This window comes from Felis catus, chromosome E2 (assembly GCF_018350175.1).
Source record: "Felis catus isolate Fca126 chromosome E2, F.catus_Fca126_mat1.0, whole genome shotgun sequence".
NCBI classification, from domain to species: domain Eukaryota; kingdom Metazoa; phylum Chordata; class Mammalia; order Carnivora; family Felidae; genus Felis; species Felis catus.
The window spans coordinates 4952114-4966397 of NC_058382.1; the positions used below are offsets into that span (position 1 = coordinate 4952114).

The 14284-nt window shown below is 40.6% G+C and overlaps 1 protein-coding gene across 16 annotated transcripts in view; it reads left to right on the forward strand.

The window, feature by feature from the left end:
* The first annotated feature begins 1634 nt into the window (after positions 1–1634).
* The window catches only part of LOC105261223 (putative protein ZNF720), a 61409-nt gene continuing 48759 nt past the window's right edge, over positions 1635–14284 (forward strand). For 2 of the 16 annotated variants that reach the window (XM_045047145.1, XR_006590796.1), the window contains exons 1-4: positions 1635–2028; positions 4633–4717; positions 4834–4960; positions 5460–5555. In XM_045047145.1, coding sequence (XP_044903080.1) covers positions 2014–2028; positions 4633–4717; positions 4834–4960; positions 5460–5555 — 323 coding nt within the window. In that variant the 5' untranslated portion in view covers positions 1635–2013. Of the gene's footprint in view, positions 2029–4632; positions 4718–4833; positions 4961–5459; positions 5570–5691; positions 6945–8712; positions 8790–10294; positions 12685–14284 lie in introns of those variants that run through there. The other 14 variants (XM_045047150.1, XM_045047146.1, XM_045047153.1 and 11 more) reach the window with 12 other exon arrangements.

Sequence of the window (14284 nt, forward strand, 5' to 3'; positions counted from 1 at the left end):
CTCTTTAAAGCCACAAGTTTTCACAGGTGTATGCTGGTGTCATGCAAAGAACCTTGAGAAGGGGAGCAGAGAATAAAATTATGTCATAGTATAACAAAGGAGAGCCTGCAGAAAACTTACTGTCATGTAGTGTAACATTTAAGGTTGTCACATATAGAATGGACCCTCTGTGGAACCCTGAGGCGTTACTCAACAGGTGTATTGCCATTCCTCCCAACTGAAGGTAAAAAGTACTGGCTATCCTTATCAACTGGACTATTTTGAAAAGGACTGCATGGGTGTTAAAGGGAACAATCAGTTTTCAGTGGGAATCCACATCACTAGTGGATGAATGTTGGCAACAAAAGATAAAGACAGATAGCAATGTTATTTTTTGCTCAGGGGTCCTAATCAAACTTCCATCCTCAGCCTTTGGGTTTTCTCTCAGGTACAATAGGGGTCCTACAGGGACTAGTATCCCCTTCCCTTGCCAGGGCTCTCCTTCCCAGGAACCTCCTATCCCCCAGGACCTCCCCCCATGCTCTCCAGCCCCTGTCCCCCATGGCTGCCATGGTCCGAAGTCCTGGCCTTTGATGCAACTGTGGCCCAAGATGGCTTGAGCGTGACCATTGATCTAGGGCCTAAGCCTTGTATTCCTCTATTATGTGCTTGCTGCCCTGTTGAGTTTCCTTATTTATGGGGCAATGATTAATTTAGGGCAGAGATTTTGACGGATCTATTTGAAGCTCGATGAGTGATGCACTGTGGAGTGTGCCAGTATCAGCTGAACATTTTCCTCACAAGAAGGTTGGTAGCTCATCCAATAGGACTGATCATTTGATCAGTACCACTAACCTCAGCTAAAGTGCCATGAGAGACAGAGCATAGAAAACACGTTGAAATGTCATTTATTTCCCCTTGTTTTCAAATGTGGTAACTACTGTCAAAATCTAGATATTTTCCCCTTTGCGGGAAAAAGAATTTCTGACATGACATTTTTCAAAGAAATCTCAGTCCAGTAAATGAATTGGGGCAGATAAACTAAGGAGAAATGGGTGTGTAATGCTCAAAAGGCCTAGACACAAAGGAATAAATTCATAGACAGGGACACATTGTTATTTATGGGAGACCCATATTTTTCAAACTGTTTTAGCTCTCTGAGGCAGGGGCTGCTGGTAGCACTGGGTTTGAGCACTAAAAGTGTAGCTCAGCTGTAAGGACACAAACAGTTTTATTCCCAGTGCAGAGAGTAGTTTCTCCAAGCCAGTTGACAGGGAGGACTAGGAAGATGCCTGTGGTTCCTTGGAGCCCTGTCATTGGGAATTAGGGAGACACGGAAAAGGTCGGCTAAAGAGCTGAAGGTGTGTTTGGCTCTTAAATTTGTAACTCTCTTTTTTCCAATGTCCAGAAACTCTGATCACTGGAGAAGAAATGGGTTTAAACCTGGGTAATAACCACAGCCTTCCTTACTTCCCTAAATGGTTCCCAAAGGGATCCCGTGTGGCGTTTCAAAACCGACCCTTGCTGTTGCCCCCCTCCTCAGATTCTGTCAATTGGTGTGGATTGAAACAACAGTGTTGGCTTAATTAAGTGCTCCAGGTGATTCTCCCTGAAGCCAGAGTCACATGGCAAGGCTTCCCATTAATTTATGAGATTTAAGTGCAGGCTTTTGCTCAAGGAGAGGTAACAGGGTCTCCTCTACGTGAGTGTGGGAGGATTAGGTCTGCGCAGCACACTGCTCCTATGCTGTAGCAGAATTTGCGGGTGCCTGTGGGAGTGGAAGCCACTGAAACTATAGAAGAAAAACTCAGAATTGGGCTCCAAGTACATAGTCTCCGTTTCTGAAAAGCTCCTGACACCAAAAACTAGGAAGTTTTGTGTTCTGCATTCCAAAGTCCTGCCTACCAGTGAGCACTTTTCTTTTGAAGACGTTCTGTTGGTGCCTTTAAGGGCATTTTCTCCTAATGAATGTGTGATTTGTTCACAAATACCTTCTGAGAAAGAAATCTAGAGGACAAGGGGAAAGAAGAAGAAATGGCCAGCTCTCAGGTAAGCCTGGTGTTCCAGGTCGGAGGCCGTGTCATCTTTTCCCCCTAAAATTCCATGCATGTAGAAATCACAAATGTTGGTTTCTCTGTGTTTGGTGTTTCTGCCTTATGTTTTCACCAAAGCTTTACAACCTTCTCAGGGATGATACTCAAGGTTGGGTCTTTAGAACTCTTCTCCTCTATATGCAGGAATCTACTCTATGCTCTCAAACAAGGCTTTCACTAGGACGTCAACACTTGTCACTTTGAGGTTAAAGTCCTGCAAGTATTGCAAACATTCCCTTTAGGACAGATCCAAAAGGGAAGTTGTTGAGTCCAAGATTCCAGTTGCTGATGGGGTCTGGTGGTGGGATTTTAGTTGAGGAGAACCGTTCCCCTTTAGTTCCCCCATTTAGTAACTGTAGCACAGGATGAAGAAAATGAAAAATACAAGGCCCCCAGTATCTTAGGAGTCCTCTTAAGCATATGGGAATCCTTCTGGAGACCTCCCTTTGGCCTTTCCCTCCCCTGGCTGCATAGTCACTCTTCACAACCCCACTGTGGATCTTGGTGCCCACAGGTCCTCTTTTTGTGTTATAATAAAACGAACTTTTTGCACCAAATACTAAATGCAAAAAACCAGAGAATGGATATGAGGCCTGAGTAACTTGGAAAGTTAAAAAAGCAGGGGGAGAGCAGTCTTGGTTTGTAAAATGTGAAAAAGATACTCTGTTTAAAATATACTAGACATACAGGACAGGGAAACAGCCATCTACAAGTGGTGTTTCTCCCATTCAGATGGGGCTCCCAAATATGGGCCGATGATCCTGTGGAAGCCAATGGCATGAGTGGTGAAAAGAATTCATCTGTGGCAGAATAAGACGTTAGATTCATGAAAACACCCCAAAGGAGTGGTGGCCAGGACAGCAGATGAGAGGCTCCTGCTGTGAGCAGTGACTTGGGGCTGATTTTGAAGGGGAAGATGAGTATGTATGGTGACTTAATGGAATTTGCCCTCATGTGGTAATTCTGCCTGGTTGTAAGTACCCACTTGTTAGTTAGTTAGGGCCTCTACATATTTTGAGGCAGGTCACCTGCTGGGCCTGCCTCTCTTCAGCCAGGTGGGCCCTGTGGACTCCTCTACTACCTGGCGCTCACGCCTGTTTGTCTCAAAGCAGCCTCTACTGAAAGTGTATGTGACTGAAGTTTGTATAAATCCACTGTATTCTCTCATAATTAGACTGACTATCAGATTTACTGTTTGGGGGCCAACAGAACACACCAGGGATCATGTGTCCTTTGGTGTGTCTTAGGCACTGATAGCAATTTGTTTCCTTATACTTCGTGTTCACTTCTTTAACTGGCCTGGTTCTCTCTGCCAGATCTCTCCCTTATAACGTTCATCCTTCCCCCCTCCCCCCCCCCACCCCGACCTTTGCTAAGGATCTTAGATTTACTGAGCGATGTGCAGAAGCCATCACATTTCAGCTGGAAACTTCTTTCTTCTGAGTTTCTCTTTACTTGTAGTTTCTGGTGGGGAGAACAAAGCCAAAACAAATGTAGCTTCCATTAAATTTCCTTACACCTTGAAGCCCATTAATAAAGGAATGTCATACTCTGCCTGTCTCAAGTATTTAATAAAAATTAAACATTAAGGTATGAAAGCAGCTATGATTTATTGAGGAAGGGCATATCCTGTCATTGTGTTGCAAAGTGTAAGGAAATTTAATTGAAGCTACAGGACTCTTGACTTTGCGTCCCTCATCTTGCCCCCCTTGAACAATGTAGATGTTTACATCTTTAAGGTTGTTAAAGTGTAAGGTCTGCACTTCAGTAACTTCTTCCTGATGAATCGGTTCCTACCTATAAGTGAAGATTAGTCAGTTGGGAATTTAGTAGGTGTTAGGAAGGCTAAGGCAGCTGTCTTTAGAGTTGATAAAATGTGGGAGTTTCCTTGAGGAGAATGAATATTCTGTCCCCTTGAAGTTGTGTCACTGAAAGAGTCTCATCACCAGGTGGAGAGAAAAAGAAAACAGCAAAACATGATAAAGGACAAAAACAAAAAAAAATGCCAAAATAAAATTTTATTTTCCTCTACAGTCTTGTCACAGAAATACCCTTTTATTTACTGCCCTCTATTTTCAGAAAATGAAAACAAGAATACAAAAGTTGAGAAATTTGTGTGTCTTAATCCTGCAGTATAATAGAGTCATAGTGCAGCAGCTGGGGTTGTCACACACAGGAAGCTTGATTTCAGCCAGTAAGGAGATCAGAGGGAATAACCTCCAAAGGAGAGACTCACAGAGTAAGGGGGGTGGGGCGATGATTTCCTTTTATTTAAGATTCAAGTGGACAATTAGGAAGTGCAGCCTTGTCATTTACCTGAACTGGGCATAAGGTGGCACACGTACCTTAAGAGGACACTTCCATACATTCGCTGTGTTACGTAAGGTTTGTTTTCCCCCTTGGGTGGAGATTTTGCTATTACAAGGAGGTCAAGGTAACTGTCCTCCCTGAGTTCACTCCATCATCCATCTGCATAGGGGTTATGCTCAACGTGGCCTGCCCAAGCTCTTCCTTGGGGCGGTCCTTCCATTTTGTTGAATGTTTTCTGTTTCCATGACAGGAGACTGTGTCCACAGGGTGTTTTGCCAGAAGTAGAAGGAAGAAGTTAAGTAAAATGAGGGAGTATAGTCATTGGGTACAAGCAGGTAAGCGGTGAACGTCAGTTCTTATAGTCTAGCTGATGACATTCATTTCCCTTTCATCTTAGGTACCATTATGAACACTGCCAATGGCCACTGGATGACTGTTGTATTTATTTCAGGGACTCCTGACCTTCAGGGATGTGGCCATAGAATTCTCTCAGGAGGAATGGGGATGCTTGAACCACAGTCAGCGGGAGCTGTACAGGGATGTGATGTTAGAGACCTATGGACACCTCCTCTTCTTGGGTGAGGATATCTCCTTCTAGATTTCCCAAACCCAGCTCGGGTTTTGTTCATTCCTTTGAAGACTGTCTCTTGGAAGCTTCCTCTTTGTATTACTGGGATTCAGATCCATGCAGCAAGGGAAGGAAATGGGGATTTGTAGATGTAGACAAATATCTTCATGAGGTTTCCTTTTCAGCTTCAGCCTCCCTTTTTTAAGATGGCATCACCATTTCTGTAGATTGATGGCAATTCTAAACATTGATTGGCAAAAGACGGTATGGCCCACATCTTAAACTCCAACTTTTACTGCTTATTGTATTGGTAGTATTTGGAAGGCTGGTCATGATGTGAATATTTGAAACTCTTCCTGCATGTTCTAAGGGGGCTCTTTCTTGCACAAGAGTGTTTGAGAAATCATTTGTTAGAATTCTTCAATGTCCTCTCTTGTCTGCTGAGTACAATACTGAGTTGAAAGGTAGAATCTCCAGCAGTATTTCTATTCCTTTCTTCTGATAAACAGGTCTCATTGTGTCAAAACCAGACCTGGTCATCGTTTTGGAGCAAGAGGAGGAGCTGTGGGGTGTGAAGAGAAAGGAGACAGTAGCCTCACGCTCAGGTAGGTGGGAGTGAAGCACATGACACAGGTGAGGTCCAAATGTGAAGGAGGAAGATAGATCTTAAAATGTTCAGGTACCTCTCCTTGAATGGAATTTCATTTGTGAAACCTAGTTTGATGTCTTTCCCTCTCACAGAGGGACATCTGCTCTCTAACACATCATGCTCCTTGATTCTCCAAGGATTCTCCTTCAGCTCCAGTGAAGGTCCACCACATCCCCGGTGAGGACTTCCATAATCTGAGAGCTTCTCCATTGCTGTGAGAGCCCTAGAGGATCTCTCTGTATTTCTGAGGAACTCTATGCTAAGCCATTTCTGAATTCTGTTTTGCTTCTTGTGACAAGTGTGTCAAGGTAGCAGTGGGCATATTGGGTTTTGAGGCAGAAATGTGGGGAACATTGGAGACAGAGATCACATGTTTTCTGGTTTATGCTTTCCAAAGTTCCAGAGGATTTTATCTTAATTGTACACAATTGAGGCTCAGTAATTTCACGAGATCACAGAACACCTCCCTCAAATGAGAAAATCTAATCCTTTATTTCACACCAAAATTTCACTTGTCTTTGTATTAACCAACATTTGAAATTTCCAGTCTGTGTGTTCCATTGCTCAATGATCAAATAATTTAACACATCTCTGTGTCTCCTAGCATGTTTGCATATTAATGCCATAAAGCAGCTATAACATTTAGAAGTTAGATCTCACAGCCTATAAAAAGTCTCAATGGTTACCTCATTTCCTAGTAATTGCATAATTGTATACTTTTAGTAGGAAGTTCCTGTGACTTTTTCATAGGTGTTTGTACTTTCAAATAATTTGTATATGAGACACATGTCAAAATTTTTTGAATCAAAAGTTTTATATGATATGGGTATGTGCTGTATAAGACATGAGTTAGTGGGTGCCTGAATGGCTCAATTGATTGAGCATTGGACTTTGGCTCAGTTCATGATCTCACAGTTGGGGAATTAGAGCCTAGCATGGGGCTGTCTGCTGTCCGTGTGGAGCCTGCTCTAGATCACCTGTCCCTTCTCCCTTTGCCCCTCCTTTCCCGTGTACTCTCTCTCTCTCTCTCTCAATAATAAATAAACATTTAAAGAAGAAATTCCATATACAAAAGGATTGTTCATAAATGTAATTTTACTTCAGAAAAAAAATTAATCACAAGATTATTCTTCTACTTTCTCAGAATGTATCTGAATTTCATCCTAAATATTGATTTGTTTATAAAGTGATTGTCAGGATATTTTCCAACATTGGCAGTGTTTGTGGATTTAGAAAGGAAAGTTTTGTGCTAGTCAGCTTGGTTCTAAACAATGGAGTATACCCTTACACTCTGTGTAAGGGGAGGAATATATTAATAAAATAATACATTTTTAATGTGTTTTAAGTGCTATTTGTAAAATTTTTCATGAGAGCATTTTATGCTTGATATAAAAAAAAAATACCTTTCCTGTTTTACTGTCAATGAAGACATGCCAACAATCCAAATGCTCCTTTTTCATGGGTACATAGTCACAGTTTAAAATTATAGTTATATGGTAGGTTTCCTTTGACAGGATTAATCTATTTTTTTTAATGTAGACTGCGGTTAAATTTTGTCTTATTCTGGTTTTACATTCTATAATAACGTACTTTCTTTTGTATGGGACTTTCCCCATGAGCTGGTTGTAGTTTCATTTACCTGTGTATCTTGTTACAGGATGACAATGTTCATCTAATGCATTTTAAGACAATGTGAGTTTAAGTCAATTATGAATCAACCAGGCCCTTTACCAATAAATTTATGTATGTATTTCTTGCTATAAATATGACCCATACATACTTTGGGACTCCTCTTCTTTCTTGGTTAGTGGTCAGTCAATGTTTTATCGTGTCTAGGTGAATTGTCATAATAATAGACAACTAATGTCTTGGTGAGTCATCATAACAGATAATTAATTTCATCATGTGTTTATTGGTGACGTTATATTCTTCCTGCATGAGAGAATTACTTTTGTGCATTGAAAGTCATTTTTCAACATTCTATTCCTTCAGGGTGCCTGGGTGACTCAATCTGTTAAGGATCTGAGTCTTGATTTTGGTGCAGGTCATGAACTCAGGGTCATGAGATTGAGCCCCATGTTAGGCTATGAGCTGAGAATGGAACATCCTTGGGATTCCCTCTCTCTCTTTCTCTCTCTCTCTCTCTCTCTCTTTCTCTCTCTCTCTCTCTCTCTCTCTCTCTCTCTCTCGCTTCCTCCCTCCCTCTCTCCTTCTGCCCTTCCCCTGCTCTCCCTCTCTCTCACGTATATTCTGTACCTCTGTATCAAATTTAGATTTTTTTTATCCTTATTTGTCGTCTTATATCCATGACATGCTTGGTACCGTTCTCTTCAACTTTTCCATCTTCTGTAGTATATTCTCTGTGGTTTACATAGGGATTACATAGAATGTCTTAAAGGTACACAAACACATTTTAAACTGATATTCTCAATTGCATACAAAATTATTCTACATATCACCTCCACCCCTGCACCTGCCTTAAATTACTGATAATACCATTTCTGTCTGTTAATATGTACTTACCTAGATTTATGATGTTTGTACTTTTTTTTTTTTTTTAATCTGTTTATTTAGAGACAATCGGCAGGAAGGGGCAGAGAGAGGTGGGGATAGAGGATCAGAAGTAGGCTCTGTGCTGACAAAACAGAACCTGATGTGGGGCTCAAACTCATAACCTGTGAGATCATGACCTGAGCTGAAGTCTGTTGCTTACCATACTGAACCACCCAGGCACCGCTGATTTTTTATACTGTCATTGAAAAAGATACTGTTGGGGCACCTGGGTGGCGTAGTCGGTTGGGCGTCCGACTTCAGCTCAGGTCACGATCTCGCGGTCCATGAGTTCGAGCCCCGCGTCGGGCTCTGGGCTGATGGCTCAGAGCCTGGAGTCTGCTTCTGATTCTGTGTCTCCCTCTCTCTCTGCCCCTCCCCCGTTCATGCTCTGTCTCTCTCTGTCTCAAAAATAAATAAACGTTAAAAAAAATTTAAAAGAAAAAAAAAAGAAAAAAAGAAAAAGATACTGTTGCAGAAACTAAAGTGACTTGTGCTACCTCATTACAACATGACAGATTTGTGTATTTTTTATAAATTTTTAATGAGTTTTTCTTTTTGAGACAAAGACAGAGATTGCAAATGGGGGAGAGGCAGAGAGACAGAGACACAGAACCGAAGCAGACTGCAGACTCTGACGGTAAGCACAGAACCCAATGTGGGGGTAAACTCATGGACCTTGAGATCCTGACCTGAGCCAAAGTCAGTCACTTAACCAACTGAGTCACCCAGGCTCCCCAGTTGTATAAATTTTTACATTAAGCAGAGGGCTTTTTGTTCTCATGTGGTCTTAGTTATTGTTTAGAATCCTATTATTTCAACCAGAAGGACCTCCTTTAATGTTTCTTGTAGCAGAGGTCTACTTGGAAACTTAGAGGGGTTCTTACTTGGGAAAGTCTCCATTTCTACATTCATGAAAAACAGTTTGGTCAGGTACGGTATTCTTAGTGGATATGTTTTGAACTTTCAATACCTGAATACATGGGCCTGTGCACTTCTTCCTAGAAGTTCTGCCTATCATCCCACTAAGCTTACAGGAGCTCTCTTGGAGGAGATGAGTGGCTTTTGCCATGCTGGTTCAAATTTCTCTTCTCGCCTGTGAGTTTTGATAGGTTAATTATAAGGTGCCACCCTGTTCATGTCTTGACATTTATCCTGCTATGAATTTACTGTGCTTCTTACATTTGTCTCTTCTTTCCACATACAACTCTTGAGCTCTTCATATCAATGCTCTTCCCCCTTTCCCTCCCCTCTCCTCAGGGGTTCCCTTAATATACATATTGGATCGCTTGTTGGTGTCCCATGAGTCCCTAGACTCTGTCTTTTGATTCTTAGCAGGTAATTGAACACAAGAGTACTTTAGGTTGTCTGATTCTTTCTTCTACTTGATCAAGTCTGTTGTTGGCCCCTTAGTGTATTTTTAAATACAGCAATTGTACTCTTCATCTCCCAATTTCTTGTTCATTGTTGGTAATATGTTCTGTCTCCTTGGCTTTACATTTTGATCATGAATAGTTTTCCTGCTATCATTTAGTTACCTACCCATTTTTCTTCTTCCTCCATGAGCATCTTTATGACGGTTATTTTGAATTCCTTGTCAGTCAATTAATAGTACTTGATTAATTTAGGGCCAGTTTTGGAGATGTATTTTGTTCCTCCAATTGGAACACAAAATCCTATTTCTTTGTATCCTTTTATATCTTTGGTTGACATTTGGGAATTAAAAAGCAAACAAACAAAAACCCACAAAAACAATGAAAACAAAAGAAAACAAAAAAGTGAAAATAACAGCCTCTGGGCCCAGGATTATGGACTTGGTTTGTACAGAGGAACACAAAATACAGTAATTCTAGGTACAGTGACACATGTTCTGGGCATTTGTCATGTCTGAGTTTCTGTAACTGCTACGGTTAAAAAGTGTCGTTACTCTTTGGAGACCGTGATATCTTCCTCTCTCGTTCTTCAGCTCTGTAGTCTCTCCAGTGTTTGAACAAATGCTCACCTTTTGTCTGAGCAGCCACCACAGTGTATCCAGAGGATGCTCTCATTCCTTCTGCTTCCCAGGCCATGCATGACAGAAACAAGTCCCTCAAGACAGCAAAGAAACCAGATCATTGAACATACATTTCTTTCTCTCCTCGACAGAGGGAAGACTTTTGTCACTGTGTTGTCATGGAGTGTCAGGGAGAGTGGGCAGCTGTTGTAGGCAAGTGTCCTAAACGTTCTTTGTCTTTTCACTGTGGCTCTTCTTCCTTTGTACTTGTCTGGGTGTGCTGTATTCTCCTAATGGATTCTGGAGCCCTCAAAAACTCCTTTGGTCCATTTGTGTCTCCAAGGAGGAGCAAAGTCCTGGTGCTTCCTATTTCTTCATTCTGCTGATGTCCTATCATGGATATTACTTTTGCACATTAGCATACTTACATATATGCAATGTAGTAAGTGTGATGACTTCTTTTGTATCTTAGTTGTGTCTTCCCGTAACACCCTAGGCTTGTTGGTCGACAACCAAGAAGAGTCCTTTGGTACAGTGATATGGGAAAAAGTAGACACTGTGGCCTTGAGTATTTAAACTTAAGGGATGATGGGGAAGGTGATGGGGTGTAGGGAAATGCCGAATGTTTATTATGATGGATACGACCAAACGGGCACAACTACTGGTAACGAAATGCTACTGCTAGAAGAGATCAAGGATAAAAAACCTTCTGGGGAAAACCTCACCTTAACTCATTATATTTGGAGAACAATGTCTTTGGAGCAAAAGTCAAAAATCCAGTTTTTAAAGATACATATTCTCTGGAAGGACATTTGGGAGTTCTGAAAAGTCACCTAGCCCATACTGAAAGTATTCCAAATATAAAATTGGATTAACCACTCACTGAAACAATTCTGTGAGTTAGACATTTGAAAAGGGAGATAAAAATTCTAAATGTGATTGATTTGAGAAGTCCTGCTTGGAGGTCTCATTATTCTTCCACCAACATGTAATCCCCCTGTTCCCAAGACTCTGATTTTGATAAACACAGGAGGGTTTTATCCAAACATCACTGTTCAATAGTTACAACACAACACTTGATTTGGAGCAACTATTTATGTGTGTGTTGTTACAAAGGCCTTTAGTTGAGGACTCTAGCTTCTGTAATTACTGAGGTGTTTATGGTGGAGACAGAAGTTACAAAAGCAATGACTGTGGGGAAAACATGAATTGAGGGTGAAATGCTAACAAGCATGAGAGAACTCCATCTCCAGAGAACCAGTATAAAAGTAAGAAATGTGAGAAAGTCTTCTATGTAAGCTCGAATCTTCTTGTACATCATTGTATCCTGACCAGAGAGAAGACTTAAAAATGTAGATTCTGAGGACCCTGATCACTTAGAGATGTAATTTTGTGGTAGAGTTTTCTCTTACAGTCTAATTAATTACTAAGCACTAAGCAGTATCCTTTAAATTATGATAGTTGCATACCTACATGGATTAAAACACTGCAAAACGAATTTTAAAAAGTGTAGTAACTCTGGGACAGCTTTTAACTAGTCTTCAAAACTCACTCAACAGCAGAGATTTCATAATGGGAAGAAATCTAACAAATTTATACAAGGAGGCAAAGTCCTTACCACTCAAAACTTATCAACCTAAGGAGATACATATTGGGGAGAAGGCTAAATAAAAATATTTAAATATGAGCAAAATTGTTAAGCCCAACTACAAACTTTCTGAACCTCAGGGAGAGCACACTGAATGAAACCCTACAAATACAAAGGATGTGGTGAAGCATTTAGTTTGTAAGCAAAACTATTCAACATGAGATAATACGTCCTGGGGAGATGACTTACAAATGTCAAGAATATTGGCAGTCTTGACCTGAACTGAACCCTTACGTAACATCAGAGAAAACATACTGGATGGAAACCCTAGAAATGTAATGAATGAGGAAGGACTTTTGGTTTTAACATACACTTCAGTAAATACCAGTGTCTTTATAAAGGATAAACACTTTACAGATGTAGACATTTGGCAAACTATGGAATAAAAAGGCAAATCTAAGAAAGTCAGAGAATTCACAGCAGGAGGCAATAAGTCAGTACCACTTTTCACACATGATTCTAAATCAGAGGGTTTAGAGGAAAACCCAAAGTTTAAACACCGAGAACACTTATGTCAGTGTGGGCGTATCGGGCCCTAAACCCCCCTCCCAATGGAAAATCTGTGGGTATCTCGGAGTCTCCAGAGCTTAAAACCATACCTACTTTTCCATGGAAATAGCTTATTGTTGACCTGAAGCCTTACCTAGAACATTGCTGGTGAATCATCCCATTCTTTTCTTTGTTGTCTGTATTATAAGTGGTATTGTTACAATTAAGTAAGCTTGAGAAAACAAAAGATTAAGGAACCTATAATGAAAACATATTTACAGTAGTGCATTGGATTTATATTTAAAATAATCTCTGTATAAATGGATGCACACTGTTTGGACCCATGTTCTTGAATGGTCAGCTATATTTTGGAGATGCCTGAAAGGATCAAGGGGTAATGGAAATCTGGAGAAGGATAATTATTCTCTTTTTTTCTATTGACCATATCTGAGTGGTTTTTTTTTTTTTTGCATGGCATATTCTATTTTTAAATTTTTTTTAATGTTTATTTACTTTTGAGACAGAGAGGCAGAGCGTGAGCAGGGGAGGGGCAGAGAGGGAGAGAGTGAGGCACAGAATCTGAAGCAGATTCCAGGCTCGGAGCTGTCAGCACAGAGCCAGATGCGGGGCTCAAACTCACAAATGGCGAGGTCATGACCTAGGCCAAAGTCGGATGCTCAACCGACTGAGCCACCCAGGCGCCCCTGCATGCCGTATTTTATTAGTTTTACTCATAGATCATCTCATGCTATGGCTGTATTGCTTATGTCATGCAAAATGATTTGACTATTGTCTCACAGACATGAGGGTCTCTTTTATGATGGGAAATTCATGCTGACCTACATAGTGTTGGAAGTTCTAGCATCAGCAATCAGACAACAAAAGGAAGTCAAAGGCATCAAAATTGGCAAAGATGAAGTTAAGCTTTCACTTTTCGCAGATGACATGATACTATACATGGAAAATCCGATAGACTCCACCAAAAGTCTGCTAGAACTGATACATGAATTCAGGAAAGTTGCAGGATACAAAATCAATGTACAGAAATCAGTTGCATTCTTCTACACTAACAATGAAGCAACAGAAAGACAAATAAAGAAACTGATTCCATTCACAATTGCACCAAGAAGCTTAAAATACTTGGAATAAATCTAACCAAAGTTGTAGAAGATCTGTATGCTGAAAACTATAGAAAGCTTATGAAGGTAATTGAAGAAGATATAAAGAAATGGAAAGACATTCCCTGCTCATGGATTGGAAGAATAAGTATTGTCAAAATGTCAATACTACCCAAAGCTATCTACACATTCAATGCAATCCCAATCAAAATTGCACCAGCATTCTTCTCGAAATTAGAACAAGCAATCCTAAAATTCATATGGAACCACAAAAGGCCCCGAATAGCCAAAGTAACTTTGAAGAAGACCAAAGCAAGAGACATCACAATCCCAGACTTTAGCCTCTACTACAAAGCAGTAATCATCAAGACAGCAAGGTATTGGCACAAAAACAGACACATAGACCAATGGAATAGAATAGAAACCCCAGAACTAGACCCACAAACGTATGGCCAACTCATCTTTGACAAAGCAGGAAAGAACATCCAATGGAAAAAAGACAGTCTCTTTTAACAAATGGTGCTGGGAGAACTGGACAGCAACATGCAGAAGGTTGAAACTAGACCGCTTTCTCACACCATTCACAAAAATAAACTCAAAATGGATAAAGGACCTGAATGTGAGACAGGAAACCATCAAAACCCTAGAGGAGAAAGCAGGAAAAGACCTCTCTGACCTCAGCCGTAGCAATCTCTTACTCGACACATCCCCAAAGGCAAGGGAATTAAAAGCAAAAATGAATTACTGGGACCTTATGAAGATAAAAAGCTTCTGCACAGCAAAGGAAACAACCAACAAAACCAAAAGGCACCCAACAGAATGGGAAAAGATATTTGCAAATGACATATCGGACAAAGTGCTAATATCCAAAATCTATAAAGAGCTCA